This window comes from Solea senegalensis, linkage group LG7 (genome assembly GCF_019176455.1).
Source record: "Solea senegalensis isolate Sse05_10M linkage group LG7, IFAPA_SoseM_1, whole genome shotgun sequence".
NCBI classification, from domain to species: Eukaryota; Metazoa; Chordata; class Actinopteri; order Pleuronectiformes; family Soleidae; genus Solea; species Solea senegalensis.
Genome location: NC_058027.1, coordinates 11,751,029 through 11,778,730, shown reverse-complemented (window position 1 = coordinate 11,778,730; position 27,702 = coordinate 11,751,029). Strand labels below are relative to the sequence as shown.

The window sequence follows — 27,702 nt, the reverse complement described above, 5'->3', positions numbered from 1 at the left end:
CGACAAGTGGCGATGACATCACCTGCAAAGTAACATGATCAGACTGGAGAACAGCAGGAACGACAAAATGGAATATTCCAGGTGGAAAATAACCAGTAACATTGGCTCAGGTATTTTATGTAGGTAAAATTCAGAGATTTTTTTTACCTACATAAAATACTCAGTATCTCAGTATTAGATTTCCATTCTATTTAGTCCATCCATACATTCTCTACCCTGTTTATCCTTTTAAAGTCAGGGAGCTGGAGCAAATTCCTGCTAACACTTGGTGAGAATCCCTCGACTTGTTAAGCTGTCATTGACCAATCTCCACTAATTTTTACCCATTTGTGGATATTGACACTCCACATATACCTGGATTTTTTCACATTGATTTCTGCATTGCCCTTTCCATCATGTAAACTGGATCTGCTTGACTTCTGTGAGCTACTTAACTTATGAGGCTCCACTCATATTTAACAGTTGTGGTTTGACCTATTCTATACAAGTTTCATATACAACAGAGAACAGATTTCGTTGGGATAATTTCTATATAGATATAACCCAGTTTTGAGATCCATTCGTCCTGATGCATCCCAAAATATTATAAACTGCATGACAAGAATTTGATTAAGCAGAGAACAGCTGATTTACAAAAGGCTATTCATGTTTCATGAGACCTCCTCTCTGCTGACCTCTAGTGTTAAAGCACCGGGACACTAACTTCATCAATGTGTGTGGTTACAGGAGACAAAGAGCACACAAAGAAGACAATTAGCAAAAAGAAATGTGAATAACTGCCCTTTTTCGCTTAGGAATATTAGTTGACAAGATGACCTCAGACAATTTTAACAATAAATGTAGAAAAGATCATAGAAATATGAGAATATTGTTTTTATTTTATTCTTTCATTGAGTTAATATTAGACTACATGAACACTATTAAACCAACAGTTGACCTTATTCTGAATAAAACATTCAGATTATGTTTACATAAATTGCTATAAGCATATTGCAGTCATATTCCCGTTTACATAATGTAATCAGAAAAAGCCGTTTACGAGGCAGTAACTTAATCAGATCTCCTTAATGTCAGAATACTGCTGTCCATGTAAACAGAGTCACAGTCTCTCCATTTCTCCACACAGATCTCAAGCCATTTCTTTAAATAAAGTCCTGTTAAACAGAACACATCATTTCCCAGAATAATGTTGTTTTTTTAAGACAATGACAGGCTTCTTAAAAGAAATCAAACAAAGATGACCTGCGTTACTGGAGGTGACAAAATATGTGCGCTTGATCTGTGTGAAGGAATCAGCACCTGCTATACAAACAGCAAAAACAGTGAGCTCAAGAACATGCACACGCCGACTATGGTGTCATGTTTTTACTGTTTTTACCAACTCTTAGTTGTATTTTACACCACTACAGTTCATTGCACTGTAACATTAAATAAACACAGATTCGCAAATCAGTATATTCGTTCTCGTATTTGCTTCTCAAGCATGTGTGCATCACCCCCCCTCCCCCCCACACACATACACACGCGATCACATACCTGCTACATATAATTGCTTGCCATAATAAAGCTGCTTGATTGTAAAACCTGTTTGTTCAGAGGTAAAATGCGATTAGCTTTTACATTTTCCCAAAAAGTGAGGTGATTTTACAAAAATATACAATAGCTCTGGCTATATATGTGGCTAATAAAAATACCAGGTTTTTCTCTCCAAGCTGTAATTTCAAAATAAATATCTTCTCTACATCTTTTCCCACTGATTATATTAAATCTTTGATGAGGCTTAAAGACTTTGGCAGTAAGCAGTGCACACGTGGTTGACCTGGAGATTACTTCCATTTTAAACGTACACATTTAACTGGCAGTAATGATGCATGAACAAATAAATCCCGATTAAAGGTGCAAAAGATGTAACCACCAGTGATACTCAGCACAGGACAGACTGACAGACGTATGATGAAGAACAGACCGGCCACCGGCTGTGTTTCCTGTCAGTTTCAAATTACAAGTCACTGTCTGTGCTTCTCAGAAAAGCAGCAAGTCTATTCATTCCTGCAACAAATGTGGCACAAACAGAAAAGCTCAGCAACAAAATGTGGCTGCCCTAAACTCCCAAACTACTGCAGCTGTCCCAGAGTACATGCTAAAGCTAAGAAAGTATAACAGTATATTAATCCATTAAGTTGTAGTATCACTATGAATTAACTAAATCAACTCAATTAAATGTGAAAACACTCAAAGACGTATAAGACTACAGTAACAAAAAGTTGTTGAATAAAGTGGAACATCTAGCAGATGAGTAGTTTTTTTTTTTCTAAAGACTTGCTGGAGCACCTAATGTGAAACTTAATAACGGAACAAAAATGAATTTGCCAAGAGAATTTTGCCGGGGTGATGTTGTTTTTCTTCCCCCAGTGGCCAAATATCAACAACTGCAGCTTTAGGGAAAGTTGTTGTCCAACTGTTTACAGTAACGGTTGCTTGTATCAACTAGTTAACAGTGTGTGGTCACTAAAGTTTCCTACACAAAGAAACATGGAGCTGCACTTGTACTTAACCTAATGTAACTCAGTGTAGTACTGTTCCATGTTTTATTTTTTTATAAACATTGAAGCTACTTGGTTCATTTTCCTTTGTCAGGGAGAGGCAGAGACAAAAATGAACTGTAGGAATATAATATATGTTTAATATAAAGCATTAGCTAACCTTAGCCGGAGCTGTTTTGCTTCCCTGTCCAAGAGAAAATGATCCACACCAGCATATCTGTCTGTGACCAACTTTCAACCATCTATATTTTAACAGATCTCCACTTCAGACCCTAATTTTTTTTTAAGATGGGGTAGTGAGACCTTTTAGGTTTGGTAAATCGAAGCATTTGTAACCCATAGCTGCAGCTTGTTGTGTTTGAATGACAAACCCATGATACATGGTGCAACAAACCAGAACCCCCACACATGTTTTTCTAATCTCTAATGATGTATGATGGTCATTTTATGACTTCATACATATTCCCCCATTAAACAATAAAAATTGACCTTAAAAGAACTTGCTTGCTACATCTTCAGAAACAAATGGACTGAGCCAGTGGCCTGTCCAGAGGAGGCTCAGTGATGTTAGTGCTGTGTCACCGATGTGCTTTTTAAAAGGGAACGGCACATATTATGGCATCATCACACTTGTCCAAAACATGGACGAATGTGAGGACCAGCGAGCTGCCCATAGTTACAACTAGTGCTGGGTGGTATACCGGTTCATACCGAAAATGATATTTCTTTTTTCATGATATGAACTTTGTATACCGCAAGATATATGAAAAATGGAACGCAGCGTAGCAAAACACTGTTCGTCAGCCCTTTCGCAGCTGCACCACACATGCAACTGGGGTAGTAATCGCAGGAATGATCAATTTACTCCACCACCTTAGCAGAAATCAAGTCTGACAGTAACAAGAATGTATACAGTTACATTAACAGACACACACTTGGATGCGTCTCTTGCGCTCGGCCACTCGCATATGAGCGAGTACACACACACACACACACACACTCAACTGTGCCTCTCTTGCTGGAGCACTCACTTATGCTCATGCATGATTCTTTTGTATACCATGAAACCAAAACCGTTGAAATTTTGAAAAGTACCGTGATATACATTTTTGGTCATACCGTCCAGCACTAGTTACAACACACAGTTAGTAAGTTAGAATAGAGGAAAGGCTTGGTTGGCTCATGATTGACAACAAGAATGATGACTGTACGATGCAACCACACTAGTTTCTGACATATATATATATGTAGTATAATGTTCTGGAATTTTTCACCCTATGGCTTCACTGGGTGAGTGGCTCCAAGCTCCAGAGGCGTCTCAGGATGAGGAAGGCTTTCTGGACTGTCCGTCCATAGCTCCATGGACTCCTGGGTGTCAAAGAACTCATCAGGTCCTTCGGGAGACTGGGGTGTCTGGGAGCTGGAGCCGGCCTCGCTGCTGCTCTCTCTAAGCTCCAGCAGTACAGGAAGAGAGCCTGGCAGGCAGTAACCCTCCATTCGGCCCAGAGCAAGCTCAGTTAATGCAGAGCAGGCCGGCCTCAGGCCAGAATCTGGAATTAGAGAATCCAAAGAGGCAGAGGTCACCTCTGGCCCTTCCTGCATGTGTTGATGATGATCTGGCAGCTGACCAGTCACCACGTCATCTTCTGGTGAGTTATCTGGAGTCAAAGGGGCCTCAACAGGGTTTGAGACAGGAGGGCAAGCTGGGTCAAGGATCTGTGATCCAACAGCAGGCATTGGCTGAGTGGAAGCATTTTGAGAGGAGTGGGTTTCTTCACTGCTCTGAGGGGTCAGGGAAATTTTATCACTGAAACTAAAGCGTGGTGAAGTGTCAGCTGTGGTGGGAGAAGACGGCCCAGCGCTGGACACTGTGCTGGATGGACCACTGCTGTCTGCAGGGACAGAAAACAAACCCACACAGGGAGTATGAGAGGGAGTGAGAATAAATACAATACAGAACAAAGTGTTTTGTCTAGTTTTTTACTATCAATTTTAAATGTCTATTACTATGGAACTGGAACTGCTGTGATACTCACACCAAGGAGGTCTGTCAGAACGTGATCTAAGAGAGATGGAAGAAGAAAGGACTCTCTGAGGGATGTAAGACTCTACGGAGGGATTGTTGTGTGTGCCAAACATGGCTGTCAGAGCTGCAGGGAAAAACAGGAACACAAGTCATGTTAAGAAGCAATGATGACACTTTTTAAAAATAACGTGAAATCTAGGTTTGTCGTCTAACCTCTGGTCGTCCTGGAGTGTGGGTCCCCGGCACTCTCGCACACTTTTGTGAGGAACTCGTTGACCTGTTTTAGCGACAGCGAGTTGTGCAGTGTTTCGAGTGGATAGATGGAGGGCACCATGGAGCAGCCTTCAAAGCCTGCGGCAGAGGAGAAAAACATGACGCCCGCAGGCACATCAGCCCTCAGTTTGACAAGGCTCTCAGAGGAGGAGCAAGCAGGTCCACGTCATCTGACACCAATGCACCATAGCCAACCATAAACTACACCTCAACACAGTGCTCAAAAATCCTGTTCATGATTCTGGACGGGACCAAACCCGCTGTGAATTCCCACCAGCCTCATTGGTTCATTTCCAAACAGGCAAGTAGCAAAAACCATGCTAAAAGCCAAGACAACATGACACCATATCAACTGGTTAAACACACCTACATGAGCCAAACATCGGGCTCCATTTGCAAAAGCAAGCAGGTCTCCAAAACACACGACATCTGCCTTTCTGCTCACACAGGCTGCAACTCTAACAGCAGCACACAGCGGTCAAAGCTGTCCAGACCACAGCTCAAGTCCAAACATCTCATCACCTCATCCACTGTTAGTTTATAAACAAGCCGCATTTCACCAGAGCCGTTCACAAAGCGTCAAACCACAGCTTGCCTCACTTGTTTAAATCCTCCAAAGAGGATGTTTTGTACAGTGTTCATCTGCACAGGGTGTGAGTTAGCCACGTGTACAGCAGACAGGCAGGAATCACATGCTGGTTAAGGTCAGGAAAGGGGGCAATTGGCATTCAAATTGAAGTAAAACACAGCCTTAATCCAAGTGCAGTTGGATGTAATGTAGATGAATAACAGGTTCTGTCTTTATATGACATGGAGGGGCAGGATGGAGATGATATGTTGTCTGCTTACAGCTGAAAGTAAAGAGACATCTTAATGGAAAGAGGGTGTGTCACTTAAACATAATAATATTCATGTTACAATAAAGCCCACAAAAATGCACAACTATGTGTAGTAATGTAGACTGATTAACAATGTTTGGGGGAATGTACAGTGTATGTGCTTACTTTACATTACTTTGGGGCACATGTTGCTTTAGCCTTACAGGGTTTAAGAACCTATGAGGCTTCATGAAAAAAGAGGAGTTTAGATAAGAGAAGATTTGGGCAGCTGACACCACTGCAAAGGGGGAGAATCAATGTTGCGTTTGGCAAATAAATAAATGGCCCAAAAGTCCCAAAACAGCTCACACCACTCCAGCTTGCAATCTGCATGACCACAGACACAGGCAAGCATGCAGAAACATCAAGAGGCAAAGCACAAGAGTCAACCACAGAACAAGCACAGTCCCAACTAAACTGTGAGCAGTGCTTGGACAGGGCATGAGGCTGGGGGTATGGAGGACAGGGCCAGGGGCTGACCGTAGAGGTACTCTAGAGGGTCCTGGCCGGAGATGAGCCAGTTTCGAAAGAGACGAAGGTGGTAGGAGCACTGGTGGAGGTGGTGGGCCAGCGCCCTGTCCAGAGAGTGACGGCGGCCCAGGCTGAGGTCGGTGGAGAAAGGCCTCAACAACTGGGCCACATGGTGCTCTTCAAAGGGCTCTGAGGAAGAAGAGGGAGAGCAAGGAAGAACACACCAGTGGAGGAGGAGGAAGGAGGAAGGAGGAGGAGGAGGAGGAGGAGGAGGAGGAGGAGGAGGAGGAGCAGTACAACGGACATGAAAAAATAGGACGTAAGCAAGCAAGAACGGAAGGAGGAAAGGAGCGAAGTACAATACAGATGAGAGGATACAGGAGAGTGGAGCAAGTAGGTAGGTATACAACAAAGAAGAAAGAGGAGGAAGGGGAAGTGTGTGTGTATATGTGTGTGAGTATGTTATCAAGAGTACTGCAAATGAAGCCAACAGCTTAACAAGGCTGTTTCCCAAACAGCCAACAATCAGGAAACAGCAAACTCATCTCAAGCATTTTTTTGTAAAATAAGACAATCCAGCTCTTCAGAGAAGCTCAGAACAAGAACCAGGGGAAAAAAAACACCATATTGCTCCTCTGTAGTTTCCAAGCTTCACGTTTAAAATTTATACACTACCAATTCCATTGCTCCAATCTGTAAAGTAAACTCACAAGGGAGCAAGTGTGATACAGGACATTTAAAAGAAGCAGCACAGCCCAAAATAAGAGCCGACTCTCAGCCCCCTCTCCAAAGGATCACTGCAGACGCAGATAAATCAGGCATAATAGATACATTTTGTTTCCACCATTTCATATCACTTTTCAGACACTCAGACGAAGCTGGAGCAGGTGCCAACACAAAACTGCATCAATGGGGTCGCCATACCTGTTGCAGTGCTCCAGAGAGGTGGAGCCACTGACGTGTCATCTTGTGTTCCTGTGGTAAATGACACATGTAAGATAAAAACACTGTGTGTATGTGTAGCATAAATGAGATCTGACTGCTGTACATACATGTCACAGCTCTGGCTATAAGAGTGACTCTCACAAAAACTTGCCACCAATACACAATACCGAGACCAAAACGACAGACAGCTCTCCAACTTTCAACTATTCAATTCAAAAGCAGAGACTTAAAACATAAACAAAATCCCAACTGACTACTACTGTCCATTAAATCTGTTTAATAGTCTTCAGATTGTGGAAAGAGGGAAAAATGCTTGATTACGCAGGTACCGGAAGTAACTCAGAACAATGTAATACCTGTTGTTTAAAAAAATACTTAAATTACACCGTATTTCATCATTAATGAATAATTGAATATTTGCTCTTTTTTCAAATCTTGAAAATACTGAACCACTGTGTACTGAAAACACAGAAAACCCTGTGTCCCTGTGAGCCCTAGTTTGGCAGTAAGATCCTGGTCGATTGAGTCAGCTGTGATTTAACAGTAATCACAGCTTTACTGAGGTGAAGTGAGAGGAGACAAGCGAAGGGTTAAAATACTGAATTATTGGGTAATGATGACTAATTGTAAACAGGGTTCCCACCCTTGGTTCATCATAAACCTCCATTGTCGTGCTACGTTTTGAGCAGTGTGGGACAAATGAGGTTTTAAAAGGGTAAAAAGGGAATTCTTTTTTTTTTAAATGAGCACTGGTTTTCCTAATCTGATTGAAGGTAAATTCCACACATTCTGTCAGATTTTTATGTATGACAGGTACAGTACTACTGTGCAGAAAGGACTTGAGGTTTGAGTAGAAAAAACCCCCATTACATTTCAACTTCACTTACACTGGTTAAGTTTTCCATGTAATGTATTTCCAGCCGTGGATATTACCTTCATTTGTCAGACTTTCTTTTAACTGTGAGGAGGCAGCCTTTAGGTTACGCCCCAGGGGCAGCTCTTTTTGGACACTTATATGTTAACATTACACAGTATACAGTCTGGGTGCCAAGGAAATTAACTTTCACACTACAGAGAGTGGGTGTGTCCACTTATGTCATCACTTTAACAACTCAAGCAAACAAAGAGAAGTGGGACTGTGCTGAATCTAATTTAAACTGGTCTCAAACAGACAAACTGCAAGACACTAAAAATATTATCAAAATAAATCACAATGGGCTAAATACATAAAACGCAAAGGCAATAGAAATATATATCATGTGTTCACTGTGATTTAATGAGGTCTATTATCATCAATGTATGAAGGCGGGATGGAATGATCACAGCCTACGAGCATGGTTCGTGTTAATTGCTATAAAAGACAGAAAAAGATTTTAATTGAGAAAATGTTTTGTTTTGAGATCTAATGCTTTTCATCATGGGTAAAAGCAGTTTAAAGATGGCTGTGTTTTGCACATCACTACAATGATGCTGCTGAAAAATTTGCTGACATTCCCCATCTCCTAATTCACAAATTGAATGACCAGTGGGAACCCTGGTTAGAAAGAGAATGTCAGGTTGTGTTAGAAAATAACAATCCAAAGCATATGAGGAAAAAAATGTCAATAATTAGAAAACAAAAAAAAACTAAAATGGAAACCTGGTATGCTGGAGGGCCATGTGAAAAAAAACCCAAGGTAAAAATAAACTGAAGACATGCAAGACAAAGGGAGGTGGAGTGGAAAAATACTTGAAAGAAGCAGACGTACCATTAGTCGGATGCTTTGCAAACGACACAGAAAATCGTTTTACTGCCGGCATAGACAACAACTCTGAGGAAATAAAAAAAAAATCACTAGTGTTACTATGAGCCACAGTAATCATTGTTTAATCATTTCTCTTTTATCTTCCAATGTGGATGCAACTGTGTAAAAATCAACGTATAGCTATAGGTTAACGTATAGGTTATATGCGAAAGAGTGGTTTAAGAATTAGAAATACCGGAAGTTAATACCTGTTACCAGGCACCTAATGTCAAAAATGGTCTGTACCTAATGTCAAACTACCTGTTACCAGGTTCCATAATGTTAAAAATTTGGAGATGTGCAAAGGTGGCTGCGGATCAAGAATCAGATGGAACATTCATAGATGACCAAGTGAAACAAAATGGTTATAGCTTAGGAGGTGACAAGAACACAGAAAAAAGCCCATCATTTGGGTCCAAGCACACAAAGTGCAATTGAAACTGAAGTGAACTGAGTTATTCAGGTTATCTTGCATTTTACTACTTGAAATCTAACTGACAAGCTTAACAACAAGCCCACTTAAAGTGACAATGTTCTGACTGGTGTCATGTTCTGTAACACAAAGACAACAACAGTGAGAAATACCAACTGTGTGAACCTGACTGGTGCTACAGCATGGAAAGAAATTCAAAAAGCATGAAACCAACGCTGCACTCAGAGGAGCATGCACTGCTACACTGCAATTCAGGCAAACTGACTGCATGGAAAATACAATAATTCATTTGATTCTTGAAAATGATGGTATAACAAGATGGATGACAAAGACCAAACGCGAGGCAATGTGAGACAACCAGGAGGATGAAGGCCGAGAGGAAAGAAATTCTGTATGACACCACACTGACGCCTACTGGACAAAAGACATCACCTCAGCCACACAATTGTGGCCAAGAACGTTGACCATGTTTTGATGCATTGTTCAGCCCTGAATATTGACAATTCATAATTTCCTTTCATGTATAATATTAAAAATGTTTGCCTGATATCAGCAGAGGGGGCTGAAATATTGGAAAAAGTTTATGATGAGAATGTAAAATTCAGATGATCACTGTCATGATCATTGTCTCTGGGAGATATATGTTTCGTTAGTAGTAGTCCCAATAAGAGAAATGGAAACTGAAAGACTGCAATGAGAGGTAAATGCAGCCATGGAGCATGCCAGAAAGAAGATAACACAGGAAATCATAATCTTAGGATTGAAGGGCAGTAAATGAACACAAACTGAACAGCTACTTTATAACCTCCATGCTGTAGCTCTGACGGAAATCATACATTTGGTTTAGAATTGAAAAAAAAAAATATATATATATATATATCAAACCTCTCACATCTAACAAACTAAAGAAAAACTTGATGAACCATGTATATTGGGTTTAGAAAACTGAACTGGCCATGAGTCAGCATGTACAGAAATGGTAAAGGAAAAATGCCAATCATAGTCAAAGTGATGTATGTCGAAAATATCCACTGGCACAGATGACTATGATGGTGCTTTTTTAATTCTAGTAAACGTTTCATTTGATGATGTGTCACCTAAATTGGATAAAACTAACCTGTTCTAGTGGCATATTCATCCATCAAAATATCTTATATTTTCATTCATTCTCTGCCTTTTCTGTCTTTTGGCAAGTATGGTCATAGATTCATAGCCTTGTTATTAAGGCTGAATCTTAATTTACTTTAAACTTATTTATAGCCAGTCTATAATTTCTAGAATTCTTGAAAATAACATTAATATTAAGTAAAACAATAGAGTGGTGAGAGTTTTCTGAATATGTTCTTCTTCTGCTATTTTAGACATTGTCTGACTACTTCACTACTACTTAATGCTTAACATAATATGCAGTGCACATTTCTACCTATTTTATTCAAGGTGCCCAGTTACCTCGCAGGGTCCAACTCACAGTATTTTATGTTTTTAGGACTGAGAAAATGCGTAAGACACTGAACTTCTACCAACCCTGTGCAGTTAGTTGAGGTCTCAAACACGTACCGTCTTTGTAGGATAGACTGCCAGTGGAGAATTTTTTGCGGTGTGCACGTGCGTAGTCTTGCAGATTAGGGGCACTAGAGGACCCACCTAGGACAGTGGTGCTGAAGAGCCCGGCGCACTGAGAGCCTGCGAGTGGGGCGGGGTTAGTCACAACTAGATAACATGCTTAAGCAGCCCAGTTCACACTACATGACCAGATTGTTGGGTGGCTTTTTTGAATCATCTCTTTGAAGAGTTTGCACAAAGAAATTGGCAACTGACAATGAAGCACTCACTGGGGGCTTTCGTAAGCAACTGGAACATTGGGCTGAAAATCATGTAGTATAAACTAGGCTTGAATCAAAACAACTAGAATCAATTAGAATCTGAGAAAGAGAGAAAAGGAGACAGAAAAACTGAAAAAAGACAGACAGGGCAGACAGACTCAAGAACCCAGAAGAGACCATACAAATTAGACCAAGATCTCCCTCTCTATGTTTTTCACGGCTCACAAGAGGCAGGAGGAGAAAAAAAACAGACTGAACTTTGGCAGTTTGTTACATATTCAATGTGTTAAGCATCTACTTTACATTTTCCTTGTACCTTTCATCTTCATCGGTACAAGGAAAATAGAGCAGAATGGAGATAAAAACAGAGCTTGGAGGAAAAGGATAAAAAAAATGCAACTAGTCCTTAGACTCTTATGACTTTTCCCCCCCTTTTTGAAGTGTTAAGCAGTGTCATGATTAAGATGTTGTGCTTTAGTTCTGACACAACCAAATGTTTAACTGCAATATTTAAGATAGACAACATTTCACCACTGTATGACAACGCAATAGAGCTATTAAAAAAAAAAGAAGCTTTAGTCAATTATTCAGGCTTGTGCTGAGGGGGAAGAGATTGAGGTTCATTGCCATGGAAAAAGGACAACGCACATTTTAATTTGTGTGGACCTGTGTAAAGTTTAAGGGGCCATTCACATGCAGCATCTAAACAGGCTTGAGAAACGCATGGAAGAAGGCAGAGAGACGTTTTGAGGGGCTGTGCTTTTTTAGCATCCATTTTTAATTAAGCAAAAACAAACCTAGGTGCTGCAGAGATGTATAAAGGTGCTGCAGCCGCATTGAATAAATGAATGTATTCAACCAAAAATAAAATAAAAACAATGGATTTCCACCACTGCTTTTCCCTCAGCCCAGACTTGTTAACTGATTGATGAAAACAACGTATCAGTGTATCAAAAACATGCTGCATGTGAATTAAATAGAATATAAAGCCTCCGCAGAGAACATTTTTTATTGAGATCATGATTTTTATCGTTTAGTTCACATGTGTGAAGCTGCAATTAAATTCTTCAACTCAATTCACTCAAACTGGATTATTATTAAGTACAAACCAATGTATTTGTATATAAGTGTTTGTTATTTAAACAAAAAACTGGCATGAAATTCAGATTTAGTTTCATCATATATATTACATTAGTTTTACATTTGTATTACAATGTAATGTAATGTAATGTAATGTAATCATATATCATATATATCAGCACATAATCATATATATCAGCACCTATTGTATTTGGAAAGTAGTTTTCTTCCAAGCAGATGTTTTAACAAATACAGGTATATGTTCATCTGTCTGCCTGCCTGCATGTCCCAGTGTTGTGTGCACTGTTGGATACTGTAGTCAAAACTCATCCTAAGAAAGTTGCACCTCTCACTCAGATTCATTCTGCATCGTCTATATAAATGGTTGCTATGGAAACAGGGCATGAGGAGACCTACCTAATCCACTTTGTTTCATCTCAGGGGACTGACGTGTGCAGAAAGAGAAGAGGCGATAACTGCCTACTTTAGACGATGACGTCTCTGACAGGACCTGGTGGAACACACACACACACACACACACACACACACTGATTAATAGGAAAACTGGCATATATGATATTACACAAACCAGTCTTCAATAATGGCTGCTAAATTGCAGAGTAAAATGTGATTTTGGGCAACAGGAAAGGCCAGAACCATAAAAGAGAAACTCTGGAACTATTAAAAATCACTATTAAATAAGTTTCTGAAAATTATACTATCTCTGTTGAGGTTTGTTATTTAATGCTTGATAATAAAATATGCTGTAACTTTGCAAGCCCACAGTGGAAGACCGAGTTCAGAAACAAGATTTCACAATGCTTTATTATGTGCATTAAGTCTGTGACACTCACCTCCATGGATCCAGTTTTACGATTGCGTACAAGTGGAGACCTCTTCTGAATAGTGATTGGCTCAGACAGTGGCCCAGCGCGGTCCGTCTCATCTCGTGAGAGGTCCTCAAGACTGCCAGGGTCCGACTCTTTCTACTCGTTGTGAGTGAGCAAATGAAGACAAAGAATTATGAAGACTGTGCAGAATATTGCTGAAAATGCTAGGACGTGATAATACCTGTCGTGCTACTTCTGCAGAAGCGGGCCTGAAGCCAAAGCCAGTGGGTGCGTTGTCTTCCTCCTCAACACCTTTGACCCCTGGGCTGAAGTGAAGCTCTACATGGAAGCGTTCCTCAGAGGTCAAGTCCTTAAGAAGAACAGAGGTGTTTGAGATATTCTTAAAAATTGTCTGAACCATTGCCCCACATGACAATCAAGTGAAATTACTTATTTTCCAGAATTTTGATTTGAGGAATATAAAATATCCTGATTTTGTACTAAAAATTAAGCAGCTAAATAGCTAAATAGTGGTTATTTACTATTTAAAACGACCATTGTTACTAAACTAAACTAAATTGCAAATTAAAAATGTGTGCATTTACACACAAACAAATGACCAGATAGGCAGGTGCAAGTAAACAACACAAATAATAACACCCCTCCTACCTTATTGTTATCCTCATATAGCATGATGACAATCTGAGTCATGTAGTTAAGTTCAGAGACAGCACTGAGGTAATCCATGGCACGCTTCCACTGCTGATCCTTCTCCTCCTTTTAAGCACATATGCACACACACACAAAAAGAGAACCTTAGCTTCACCTATAATCCCTCCTTGAGAAACTTAACAATCACTAGTGCTGATTTCTTACATCAAGCAAGCCTCCATAGCGGAAAAAGCTGAGCAAGGAGTGGACGTGACTCTCACTGGTGAAATACAAACGTGTCCTGACATGGCGTCCAGGAGACAGGACTCCACGAGAGTACCTGCAAACAAGTCAATTTCACAATCTCAATTTTTTTTCTCAAGAGGTCAAAGTGCAAATATTTTTTTACAACAACAAAACTAATCAAACTCACAGAGGATGTAGTTTGTTGACAAACTCATCCTCATGGGTCCTCTGTAGATCAAGCCGAATCTTTCTGACCAGTGGGAGGCAGTAGGCATATGCTATGTCCAATTTCTCTGCTTTATTTATGCCATATTCCTAAAACCACAAAAAAAGCACATAAATGAGTGATATTGCTTTCTTAGTTTAAATGTGAAAAACAGTCAATTGGTCTTATTAACACACTTTTAAAAAAAATACATTTTAACACTAATTTTAGGACCTTTATTTTTAAGAGAGAAGAAAAAGTTCAAAATGTATCAACATTTAATCGTAAATCATCAACACTTAAAATGTCTGAGCTTGATTATTGAACTTTCCTTCATGTCTTTTTTTCACCTTTTAAATGTGAAGGACTTCACAAACTTTAAAATATATATAAAAAAATGATTTAGCTAATTTCTGAACAGAATTATAGTAGGTAAAGTAGTTATTTGGCTTTTCTTCTGGTTATCTAAAATCATCTTGGACAGTTACAAAAGAAAAAAACAACCTTATGCACAAAATGCTTGAAAATATTGCTTTGTAATTTTACTCTATAAACATCTGCCTTTCCTGCTCTTTATTCCCTCCTTCCGGTACCCATCTCTCACCTGAGGGATAACAATGTCAGCCAAAGCTCGAGACAACCTAAACAGCTCCAGTGTGTCTTCCAGGCCCAGAGAGGCATTGTGTATGACATCGTACTTCACACAGTCATAAATGTCAGGTATTTTACTGATGTCATAGCGGCCATTCTTCATGCGGAAGTCTTTTTCAAGTTTGGACCAGCGCTGCAGCATCAGCTCCAGTGTTTCACTGTGGTACAACTGTAGGTCTTTGGAGACAAGACGGAGGACAAATAGTTTTAAGATGAGTGGAACATTTGTACAAGTACAAAATACAGATGAGGCTGTATGAAGTCAAGTAGATCTATCACCATCATCCCACTAGAGCCAACAGAGGAATTAACTCACCAGCTGATTTGGGGTCTTCCATTCTTTTGCGAATTTGGTACGTGAGGCTCTGAATGAGGGCATAGACCTTGTCACAAGTGTCCACTGGGTTCTGGACCATCTTCATTGAATTCATCAAAGAGTCACTACAGGTCGGGGCCAGCTGTCACACAAAGAAAAGGAGAAAATGATACAGCAGAACAAATACAAATGGCAAGAGGTTGTTTCCTGGTCTGTGCCACCATCCCCACACCAAGTTTGATACAATTTGGCTCACTGCATTTTTGCACAATCGTCAACCGAATAGTGCTGAGTAATCTTCAAAAGCCTTCAAAAGGAAACTTTGGAAGGCTCAGTGATGAACAAATTTAATCAATCACCCTGTCATAGTCCTCTTCGATGAAGTCCCTGTCCTTTTGCAGAATCTCGTGGAGCCTGGCCTTGACACGGTGCTGGCAGCTGCTCAGTGAGTCGCTGTCACTGTCTAGCAGCCCATTCATGTTGGCACTCTTAACCATCTGCACCAGGATGGGTGTCAACTCACCCTCCAAAGCCAGCAAACCCTGTTCACATAAACGACATCAACACACAAAAAAGTTGAGGTTTTAGAATCAAACTTTTACATGAGAAGGTTGAACAACCTGCTCTCTGGACACTGCATACCTTTGCAAAAGCTGCCGCTGTCATCTGCACCCTGCCTTCATCAGATGCATATATCTTCAGGTCATGTCTGTAGGTGCTGTGTAACCGCAGTAACCCACATCCTGGAAAACCGGCATAGTCACCTACAAAAACACAGAACACACAATGTTAGTGAATAAACTGTGTACTGGTTTTAAGTTCACCTAAAGGTAGGAAGGGCATGGTACCAATGTACTCTTCAATAACTAACTTGGGAAAAATGGATAGCAGAATTAATGAATTTATTTGATGATTAAATACACTAAACTGCAATTATTACGTTTAACAAAATGACTGAGGATAAATATTATCATAGTGTGTGTAGAGGATCTGATCTTTCATAACACTTGGTATTGGTACTTGCACTCTGTGCTATAGCTTGCTGATCTTCTTGCATCCCAGCTGCCACTCTGATCCTTCTTAAATATCCTATGATTATTTGCTTTGACTTTCTGAAGTTATGAAGTTTTCTTGTCCAGGTTTTTATTGATTAAAGCTTTGTTCTAAAGCCTAATGTTTTTCAGTCTCAACGATCCTCAAGTGTTACAAGATCAATGTACCTATATGATTTTATGTGTTCATATTGTAGTTCTCTGCCAAATTAACCAATTTATCCAAGTTAACAGTGCAAGAGCATTGACTGATGTATAAAAAGAATCAGAACCACATAAATACAGAGAGGAGAGGAACACAGTGGTCTTTTAACCCATATTCTATGTCTCTCTTTTCTCCTCTCATGGGAATTAATGACTGCTCAGCGGGGTGGTAAAAAAGTAAACATTCAACCACAACGGTCTGAATGTGTGCATTTATTCACATACACAATAACCTCATGCCTGTTTTGAGAACAAACATGTTTTTATGACTGTAGAGATGATTATGTAACATATTAGTGCTAATTAGTGCACACAAAAAACAAACAAAAAACCAAATCTGAAACTTACACTGGTCAGAAGATGTCAGCTGAGAGGGTGGTCTCTAATCTGTGCTACACATTCATGTAGTTCAGGAATGTGGCCACATGCGATCTCAAACCACCTTTGCATGTGCTTTCTGTGATCTGAACTGAGGACACATTCAGACCTGTGTGTGACCTGAATGGGGCCTTAAAGTCTCATTAATAAGTGGCCACAGTCTATAATTACAGAAACCATTACCAGATGGGTTTAACCCTCAACTTCTAAACATGTAATAAAAAAATTGCAATATAATCTTGAGAAGCAGTCAACAGCCACATGTGTACATGACATTGTTTCAGCAGAAATAGCACAAAGATGCACTTCACCTTGTCCCCCAGGGTACATGCAGCGGAAAGCCCTTCCCAGCTCTTCAGCTTGCACTCTGCCAGCCGGAGTCAGCTCTCCTCCCCACTTCAGCACCAGCAGCAGAGACGGACCTTCCTTCCGTGAGTCTGAAAAACAAAATTGGTGGAAGATAATTCATACCCACTTCAAATTTTTGGACATCTTGTATCTTGGTAAAAGTAGAAGGTGAAAAGAAAATGCTCATACCTTCTTCCTCACTTGAGGTTTTGGGCTGCCCATAGGGCAGGTAGGTTAGTTGCACTTTTCTGTTGATCCCAGAGAAATGGCCATACCTTTGTAGCATTAGAAAACAAAACAAATTCAGACTCATTAAAAGCTAGAACTATTTATGTATAAACATGGTTGTATTCTACCTCTAAACAATTATGTCTATAATGGCTACTATAATATTAGTATGATTAATACAAAACAGTATGTTTCCTTACCAGAAATAACTGAACTTGTGCACACATTTCCTCCAGTACACACTACAGGTTATATTGTCTTGGGGACAATGGTTAAACAAGTGAACCAGTTTTCTTATTACTTACATTTCCAGAACAGTCTTCAGCTGCTCTAGTTTGGACTTTTTCTCTTCTATCTCACAGTCATTGTGCTGTCCTAGTTCTGCTAACAACTGCCGTGTGATGTCCAGCACCTCCTGATGTTCAGAGTAAAAAGCTGTCAGAGACGTTATACATGTTCACACAAAGTTAAAGCAATACAGACTTCTGTTCAGACAGTCTCAGGAGGCTTTTAAGATGACATGTAGATGGGGGTGAATCATTAAGTACTGCTATGGTGACAAAAGGCAAAAAGAAAGACAGCTCACTAATGAGGCCAGAACAGCAGACATCTTTGCATGAAGAAAGATTGGCTTTGTACAGACTGGGATGTGGATATTTTGAGAAAGGATGATAAGAACTATCTCAAAAGTACATCCATTACTATCCCACACCACTGATAATTGGCAGTGAATAGGCAGTGAAAAAAGATTTCTAAAATATCTTTCATCGCAGTGCAAAGGGAAAGATACACCAGCATTAAAATTGTGTGATATCTACTTGCATCTATTTTGACAGTAAAACAGTGTAGGGTTGATGGTATAAAATGTTTAAATTCTGGGACTGGAATATATGTGACTTATATATTACTGTGTGTGACTGTTTTTTACCTGAAGTTGTTTTGGTTTCTTCAGCTTTATTTTCCCTGTTTTGTATCCTCCATATTTTTCAAACAGCTCAAAGAACCTGGACGAATCAAAAACATGGCTTTATAAATAATCAAAAGAAAACGATCTGTCACTGCAATTAAAGCAGAAACATCAGATTTTACATACATGGGGTTGCGGACTTCCATCTTCATCTTCTGCTTAGGCGTTCTGTCTCCATGTCGGATGACAGCAATGACACAGCGCAACTCCATCCTGAAGAGGACAAAAGAAAATTGTAACTACAAACATATTTAAAATAATAGTTAGTATTTTCTAAAGTGAGTGAATGATTTTGTGAAAATAAAACAATTTAGCAGAACTCTGCATGAAGGTCTATAGTACGGACATTCATCACATAAAATCCACTTCATAACAGACATTTTTCTATTAAATTGAAATACAATTTAAGTGTCTGTAATTAAAAAAAAACATTGATATTTATAGGTTCAACCTAATGTGAAATATACTGGACACACCACCACTGGAAATGTTTCTAGTTCTACTGCAACTCACATGGTCCCTGAAGTAGTGGGAACAATGGGGATGTCCTCTGCCTCAGTTGGGATGGACCAAGGAATTTGAAACTGAGGAGCCAGCTCACGCATCACAATGTTCCTAAAGAGGAGTAAAGATATAATAAATGAATGGATTAGAAATGAACTAAAGCCAGCTCAGGCTAAAGAGAAAACAAGACAAGGACAGGGAAAAACAAAACAAATAGACATGGTACCCGAGGATTTTGGCACAGTCGTCATAGTACTTCATTGAGTTCTTCACAAAACTGAATCCATTGACATCACAAACATAGGAGTGACCATTGGCTCTCAGAAGGTCAAAGCCACAAACGGTTTGCTGCAGAGGAGAACACATTTCATTCAGTGATGTGGAGCTGCAACAGCATCAGTTAACAATTAAAGAACAACAAACAGAGACTAACCACACTACATCATCAGCATGCCTTTACTCACCTTAAATGCAAGGCAAACCTTACGGGCCACCAGTTTCTCCATGGCAGAGAGCATGACAGGGTAGCGAACCTCCTTGCCCTCGCTGTCTCTCTCCACCTTCCCATCCAGAGCTGGGGACTTGCGGGCTTCAGCATGAGCATAGTCCGGTCCCACAGTGTACACCTAAGAAACATAATACAACCAGTTATTTTTTTTAAAGAATGCAGAGGACAACCACAGAGACAGCTGTTGGTGCAACAAGAGAGGACATGAGGGATAGGGTAAGACGGAAACAGATGATCCGTTGCGGTGACCCCTTGGGGAGCAGTTGAAAGACGAAAACACTGATCTAGAGAAATACTTGGCTGTTTCCCACAAAGCCAACACACGCTTTTATCTCACTGAATGATTGAAAAAATGTCCTGAAACCTTCTTTACCACAAAAATATAATAATTTCTTCTGTGGGTCATAACCTACCAGAAAATTTCATCCAAGTCCATCCTTTAAATGTTTTAAGTTATGCTGCTCATATTCAAACATACAGTTGCTACCAAGAGCTCCTGGGTGGAGGTAATTATTATTGAAAAATAGAAAGACAATTACCATGCAAAGTGGGAGTGGCTAGTTCAGAAAATGTATTTCCCACATTTATCTGAAATGTGCATTGAGGAAATTATGTTTCATAAATCAACATTTTTGTTCACTCTAAACAGTTCCACACTCTAAAAGGCACCATTAAGTCAAATGTATATTATCATATCTATGTATATTGGTTTGCGAGTTTGACTAACCAAGAACCAGGTGAATTTATTGATAATTTTGTTGGAATTTCAGGTAGCCTAGAAGCTCTAGCAGAACCCCAATAGTGAGTGTTATAATACTGTCAATGGGAAAATGAAATGGAACCTTTACATTTCAGACAAAATAAATTACGTTGCCTTTACAAGTTCCATATTACGTTTTCAAAGTGAGTTACTGCTTTGATAATAATCAATACTATACCTTAACATCTGTGCCATCGGTTGGCATGAACTCTTCATATATGTATGAGCCCGTCTTCCTTACACTGCTCTCTGGCGAGTATACGCTGCTTCGACTCCCAATCTGCACAAATAACAATGAGTAGAAACAAATTACTGTCTAAATATAGTTTTGCAGCTCCAACTTTGAAAACAGTAAATGACACATCTGGTTGCTGCTTACAGTTGTGACAACAATTTTACACATCTTTTGAAAAAAATGATAGATTTGAAAATATATCTTTGGTAGATGATTTAAAGCAGTGTTTTTCATAAACTTAGACTGCACCTGAATAATCAAGCTTGAAGGTCTTATCCTTCTCATCCTGATTAATAAGATTTAAAATGGGGGATTAGTGTAATGGTCCTGAGATCACTGGTGTGGGAAAAGTTGAATGGCTTAGAAATAAAAAAGTACTTTGCAGTTCAAAACGAGTTTTGAGTTTTGAGTTTTGTAATTAGTTGTCACTTTCATCATAACTGGCTCTGGAACTTTGAACTGAATTTGGGTTGAGAACAGGAGAAAAGAAAAGAAAAAAAACCTTTCTGAAAAGACGCTGACTGCCTCCACCAGCAGAAGTGGGATAGTAGATGTAGACATTGTGGTCCTCGGCACAGACAGGCTTCTCAACAAAAGGCTTCTGGAATATCTCTCCATTCACCTCCACATGGTCCTCACCTTCCACCAGGTTACACTCTGAGAAACACACAGAGCAAATGTTTCTGTTTGCTAGGAACCTTTTTGTTACAAACAATGATATACACAGATGACGTCGGACCCATCAGTGTTTATTCTTGAGCTCTCTCACTCTGAGGACTGCAGCCCTGCACTATTACTCAAGGACAGTAGTGATTCAAAACATCTAATGGCTCATGGCACCAGGGACTGTCTCTGTGTAACTTCATATGACAGCACTGATGACTGTTTCACATTTGATACTATATTTACCCACAAGCTGAAATAAAAACAATGCAGTCTTGAACTAGAGAAGGGACTTAGCAAACCTCCACCAATGCCGCTGAGCTTTCCACAGTGTCAATTCAATACACTCTCTCTATAGTACAGGGCAGTATGTACAAAAAACTTTAGATAACTATAATTTTTAAAATATAAACTGTTTCACTGTATACTTGTGCAGCCTTGTGCTGAACTTTATAGCTGTCCATCGTTTTGATGGACAGGGTTGTAAAAATTGCATCATAGTCTATTTTTATCCATCATAATTTTTTATTAATTTATAATGAGACATAGTTTAATACCATTTAATTAGCATTTAAAAACAAACCAACCATAATAATATTTGCAGGGCTTTTCAGACACAGAATTGTATTAAATGCTTTCATTCCAGCATGGTAGTGGAGGGAGGCCACAGAAATACCTCTGCATCTCTGCAAATATGAACGATGCAAAGATACTTTGCTGTGACTGTGACTGTGATGAGAGCAAAGGTTCCATGCAGAGCTAATGTTTATGGCTGTATTATTTTTGGCGTGGTTGTGGCCGAAAGTAACCGTGAAGTTTCTGCAATAAAGTCGCTGTTGACTAACTCCGAATTCATCCAGCAGGACGTTACAGTCCTTGCATTACAGTAATTTTTTCTCTTCACCATAAACAACAGGTACGACTGCGTTGACAGTGATGTCCAGGTGTCACAGGTTATAGCGACGCTCTCTGCTGACACACTGGAAAGACGACATTTGTTAGAATGTCGTCTTTCACACATGTATACATCATGGGGATAACAGTTTGAGTCAGATGTTTACGTTGCACCATAACGTAGTGTTGTTCGAGCACCTGAACAGCATAATGATCTCTGCATAATTTCTTAAGAATTTGTTTTAAGTGTTATTTACACAAATCTAATTCCATATTGCCCTACCCTCACATGGAATTTTAAGAAAATCAGTTCATGTGTAATCCTAAAACAAAGACTCCTTGGCTGAGGTAAATAAGAAGAGTAATAAAGTCAGCACTGTATTTTCAAAACTTCCCGTTAAGTATAACATTTAAAGTGCTAAAATGCATCAATGAAAAAAAAAAAGCACACTGACCATCAGGTTTATCTGGGTCACGATTCAGCACAGTATAGCGCGGCAGATCAATCCCTTCCTCCTGCAGGATGCGATATACCTCTCTCCTGTTAAAACATACAAAATAAATACACAATTATACTTTCTCTAGCCTTACTTTAGTTTGCATGGATACTTTTTGTGAATACAAGAATATGAAGTAAAGGCATGTACCATTACCTGTCCTGTATGTAGTACTGCATGTTCAGGTCATTGATGAGCAGAGGGTTTCTAAGTTTGGCGTAGCTCACTGCTTTGTCCAATGGGAAGCCTGGTTTACATGGATTGAAATAATTCAACAAAATAAGCTAAGCCTTATTTTTTAATTCAATGTTGAAATGCTGAGGTAAAATGGTTTTCTTTCAAAGCAGTTGTTTCGTGCTTCACAAATGTGTATGCCTCTGGTGTGACCTCATCAGAAACTCCTACTGAATTCTGCCAGCCAGTATTGGCTGGAGCATTAGTGTCGTGTACGGTGGAATCCTTCCTTGCAAGGCGTGTGCAAACGTGCCTCTGCTAAGCTCAGGATCCTGTGGCCTGAAGTCCAGACTGAAGGAGGAGGGGTTGTTGATGATCTTCATAGTGCCGTAATGGCCATCGAAACACTGGTTGGCGAAGATATTGCAGCTATTCTATTGGTAAATGATTGGCCTCTGCCAATACGCAGAGATCTAATGTCACAAGCATGGGGAGAAATGCTTCATCCCCTCATGCACGAGAGGCTAGCAGTGTGGGCCTTGCCCATGAAAGGATTAATCTGAGGGCTGTGTGGCTCCCTCCTGGTGAAATAAGAGACCATCCAGAATGCAAGAGCCTCCTCAAGGTCTCTTTATCAGAGAAAATGGCTGGATTATTGATAAATGGTGCTCAGACTTTGATGGAAAGCCCTTCCAGGGGCAAAAAGTACCTGTCTCGGCCAGCCACATTAACTTTGGAAGGGGGACTGCATCCCTTGGTCTGTCGTTTTATGAATGGTACACACCAAAATCTTCGTTCATAAGTCACTGGTCTCAGTCTGGGACCCACTGTGTTAAAACACCCTTTCAGTCTCACCTTTTGAATCAATAGAACAGACTTAAAAACGCTAGCTTTTAAGTCAGCCTTGTTGCTGTCTCTTGCTTCACCTCAACAAAGTGGGTGAGATAAATGCCCTTTCAGAGTACTAACCTGTAGAGTCTTTGTGTGGAATGCATTAATGTAAAACTTAACCTTGCTTAAAGTGTTGTTCACCGTAGTTTGCATATGTTGTGTCCGGTAAGACCATTACGCAAAGAGTGAACAGCTTGTGTCCTGGGCAAATAATCACCTGGGCCAGCAAAGTCTCTCTCATTAGATTGTTGATGTTATCACTTTGGCCTATAGATCTATGGGTCTGCAGCCACCAGAGAGGATGTGTGCACATTCTACCTGGGGTCTCGCCATGGGCTCTTTTTAAAAAGAATCTCCATCCAGGAGATTTGTACTGTGGTGAGTTGGGCTTCCCTACACACCTTCACCAGACTTTACAGGCTGGATGTTACAGCCCCTTCTCTAGCCCACAAGGTGCTTAGTGTGGTTATGCTTTAATAAGGCGTATCCTAGGACATTTGTCCCTTTTGAACATCATTCCCAATGTGAGACACTCACTCATGCTACTTAGAGAGAGAACTGGGGTTACACAAGTAAACAACAATTGTGAAAATACAGGTACATCTTTGAAGGAACAAACTATTCTTGCTGTTCATTAAACAAAATGAAAAGCACTGAAAGCACCGTCAGTGTACAGCATGTGTTTGTGTGCATTGTACCCTTAGAGTGAAAGGAAATGAGGCAGTCACACAGAGGCCATTTGTCCACGGGCTCGTTGAGGATGACGTCCTCTGGGAAGATGACCACAGTGATGTACTCAAATTTGCACAGCCTCTCCAGGATCTGGGTCATTGGCTTAGACTTAGACTTCTTCATCATGCAGCAGATGCCCACCATAATCTGTTGCTCTGGGGGCTGAGGAGAGGAAAAAGAGCAACATTTTATGATTTGTCTGCCAGGATCAAGAAAACAACCGCTATGTTTCTAATATTTAAGAACTCAACCTCTGGTAGCGATTGATGCTGTATCTGTTAATCTTTTCTGAAAGAAATTAGTGGTATGTGGCATTCCTGCTGGCTTTGATTGCAGGGAGAACAGACAGACAATAAAGAATTATAACAGAGGGTATGTAGTGTGACAAAAGTCTCCCACCGAGTCTGTGTCTTCGTCGTCCTCATACAGATCCATGTCTGTCCTCATGCTGTCCTCCAAGACCTCACTCTCATCATCTTCACAGCCCAAGAAGAATCTGGGAGTGCCACACCGGCTCTCACCCGAGCTGTTGGGCTCTGACATTACAGTCCCCCGCAGCAACCTTCAGCATCCCACCGCGCCATCGACGTCCACCAACGCGCTGCCAGAGCGGGTCACCAATGGGAGGGCACAAGGTCTGGGAAAATGGACAGTTCCACTCTGCCTAAGTTGGATAGCAGAGCTGGGAGATGAAGGTATGCAAGGCAGATGGGTAGAATCGGCCAACTGTCTCCTATTATGTTGTTAATCAAATTTCTCACTCTTCATTCAGCAGTTTCACAACTCACATAAATGGCTTGGGTTTCTTACAGGCCTTCTTTCAGCAGCTTAGAGACCTAAGATCCAATTGTCTGAAGACAGTACTTTCCTCCAGTTTTATGGAAAACTGATAGTCCTACAAAAGAAACAAAACATTTAACATTATTCAATAATTTTTTTGATCATGTTTTGAATATGTGTATTTTTAGCATAGAAGAAATGGCAGTTTCTGCAGTTCCAACAGCAAAAACATGTGTCTAGAAATAAAACCAACGAATACATATATATACACATATATATATATATATATATACATATATATATATATAAGCAGAAATGGCCATGTACTGGACCAATAATTACCTCCAACACTTATTCGACTGTGACATACTGTATTTACCCTGACTCTGCAGTCTGGTGCTACAAAAGAACAGAGGCATTAGCTCCATTCTGCATTTCTATCACCACTAAACATTAGCCAGTCATGGAGACAGGACAGGCAGTGGTCATGTCCTCAACTACTCATTACCCCTCTGCACGCTATGAGACAAACATCTGAATAACAAACCACTTTGCCATCAGGCACGGTCACTCAAGTCTGACTAGTTACAGAAGAAAAATACTTGTTATTCACAGCAGCAGCCAAGGCAGACGAGGCCAAATGAAACAGTAAACAAAGTGTCCAAAGCGTTAGGGCTCTCCTGCTGACAGAACACAAATAAAACTGTAAAAAAGGCTGCATTTCCTCGCCACATTTTGTCTTTTTGTTCTGTCTAAAATCTCAGGATATTACAATTTCCTATTAAAAATATAAATAGATAAATAAATGTTGATATTTACAAAGCTGTACTCTTGTTTTTCTTTGGCCTCCACCCTGTCCACACCTTGAACCAGATGACTCAGGACTCCTTGCTGAGGCACGCTCACAGCTACCTGGTGTAACAGAGCAGGAACGGTAGCAGAGGTAATTTCAATAAATTACAGGTTTTTTCATCTCGTTCATAACTGTGACAGCTTTGTTTAGTTGACAATAACTGAGGAGATTCAGATTAGGTTAAGACACCATCTAATCAGACTAGCAGACTGAAGAATTTACCAAAGAGAGCGTGTGATGGGCACACTCTACTTCTGAAGGCTTACAGTTTTCAATTTTGGAGTCTTCTAATTATTTCCTGCAGAGGTGCAATGCTGCCCGACAGGAGAAAAAGTTTTCTGTCCTCAGTTCAAAGTTATTCAACACAGTTTTAAGTTCTTGATTGCAGTTCTCTTTCACCGTTCAACGTCTTCTTTTTCTACTCATTTCTAGCAGGCCATACACCAACAGGTGTAATGCTACCCTCCACTGTCCAACACAGTTTAAAAGTTCAAAGTTCTTCAACCAGTTCAAAGCTCACATCACACATCAAAGTCCTTATTTTTATAATCCTTTACAAGTTAAGTCCTTCAACACAACTCTCCATCACAGTTCCATCAAAGGTTTTTCTAATTAAAATCTTGTTTTTAAAATGGTGCTGCTTTGACAGCAATTCTTCGATATTGAAAACCGATTTTAAGGAAACACATGAAAGCCCCAGGTCATGTCAGTTAAATAAACAACTGTTGCCGTTCTCTTGTGACATTAAAATAAAGCATGTCCACACTGGCACAGACCATCTCAGTGTTATCCTATAATGTTCAGATAGCTGGCTAATCCACAATGCCAGAATCTAGTCTAGATAGGATAACCTTGTCTCTTCACTTTAACTTAATTGAAAGCCACTTTTATAACTGAATTTGTCTCTGTTTCATCTCCCACTCCTCTGGCCACTGTTTCAATGCATTTTCTTCAGACACTCACAAATTCATCCTTTCATATACAAACCCTTAGAACTAATATCTCCCCGGCCAATGCTTCTTTAGCAGGTTTATCACACATTTCATTTCCTACAACTCCTGGGTTTCCAGGGACCCATGTAAATATTATATTACAGTCCATATCCTCAACCCTGAATAGGCAACATAAGTTTACAACAATCAGGTAGGGACAGGCCCTTGATTTTTCATCCCTCAGCACCATCAGAGCTGCAAATACTGGCAAAAAAAGACACAGAAATAAACCTATTACCCAGAAATATGACAACACTTTGGAACATATTTTCAATGGAAAATGAACAGTGAAGGTCTGTATAAAACTGGTGCTGCTTAACCCTAACCCTGAATGCAGAGGGTGATCAGCAAAAACAAATGACAATACAGGATTTATCTCTTTACTTTAAAAAACTGAGTCAACTTTTCCTAAAAAGCTTTCAGACTTTTGAACCCTGCTATCGCACGCACACACTCACACACTACTTACTGTATTTATGCAAATACGTACACAGACGTTAGCCACAGCGGTATGACACTTGAGTAGACAATTTTCATTTTACTCTCCACCGTGCTCCGCTATTATCCTCGTACAGTTTGCAAAAATATTCCCGGTAGCATCCGTCAATTTTAGCAGAGTAATTATATTCAGCAAAATTTGGCCACTGTTAGCATTAAGCTAACTAGTATCCTGGTGTTCGTAACGACGATATGGGCCTACATGTAAGGCAAATACTTAACTCCAGTGCTATAATTCATGTTAACGCTTAAGACAAGAAAAGTGTGGATGACATTTCTATTATCAGCGAGAGACATTTGATCATGAACTCACAGTGTCGAGTTAAGGTTTGTTTCGCTGCCATGAGCTCCCTTCCTTAGGCTGTTGACAGTTGGCCTCAGAACGACAC

At 40.0% G+C, this 27,702-nt stretch overlaps 1 protein-coding gene across 12 annotated transcripts; it reads right to left on the bottom strand.

Annotated features, from left to right (window-relative positions):
- Positions 1–858: 858 nt before the first annotated feature.
- On the bottom strand, positions 859–27,702 carry ppip5k1a (diphosphoinositol pentakisphosphate kinase 1a). Of its 12 annotated transcripts, none has more exons than XM_044030204.1 (33): positions 27,627–27,702; positions 25,790–25,882; positions 24,590–25,085; positions 24,157–24,352; positions 22,550–22,640; positions 22,352–22,437; positions 20,842–20,996; positions 20,283–20,384; positions 19,301–19,462; positions 19,063–19,184; positions 18,846–18,947; positions 18,459–18,545; positions 18,294–18,369; positions 17,671–17,780; positions 17,327–17,412; positions 17,101–17,226; positions 15,798–15,919; positions 15,515–15,697; positions 15,156–15,297; positions 14,793–15,016; positions 14,171–14,298; positions 13,963–14,077; positions 13,756–13,863; positions 13,328–13,456; positions 13,111–13,242; positions 12,674–12,767; positions 10,911–11,036; positions 8,885–8,947; positions 7,116–7,166; positions 6,201–6,380; positions 4,783–4,920; positions 4,580–4,693; positions 859–4,435 (listed from the first exon to the last, which is right to left on the bottom strand). In XM_044030204.1, exons 3-33 carry the CDS (start codon positions 24,731–24,733, stop codon positions 3,819–3,821), a joined length of 4,311 nt encoding a protein of 1,436 aa, XP_043886139.1. In that variant the 5' UTR covers positions 24,734–25,085; positions 25,790–25,882; positions 27,627–27,702; the 3' UTR covers positions 859–3,818. The 12 variants fall into 12 exon arrangements, with proteins under 12 accessions (XP_043886139.1, XP_043886138.1, XP_043886140.1 ...); XM_044030203.1 differs by lacking the exon at positions 25,790–25,882 and having other exon boundaries at positions 24,590–24,872; positions 24,979–25,085; XM_044030205.1 differs by lacking the exon at positions 25,790–25,882 and having other exon boundaries at positions 24,590–24,827; positions 24,979–25,085.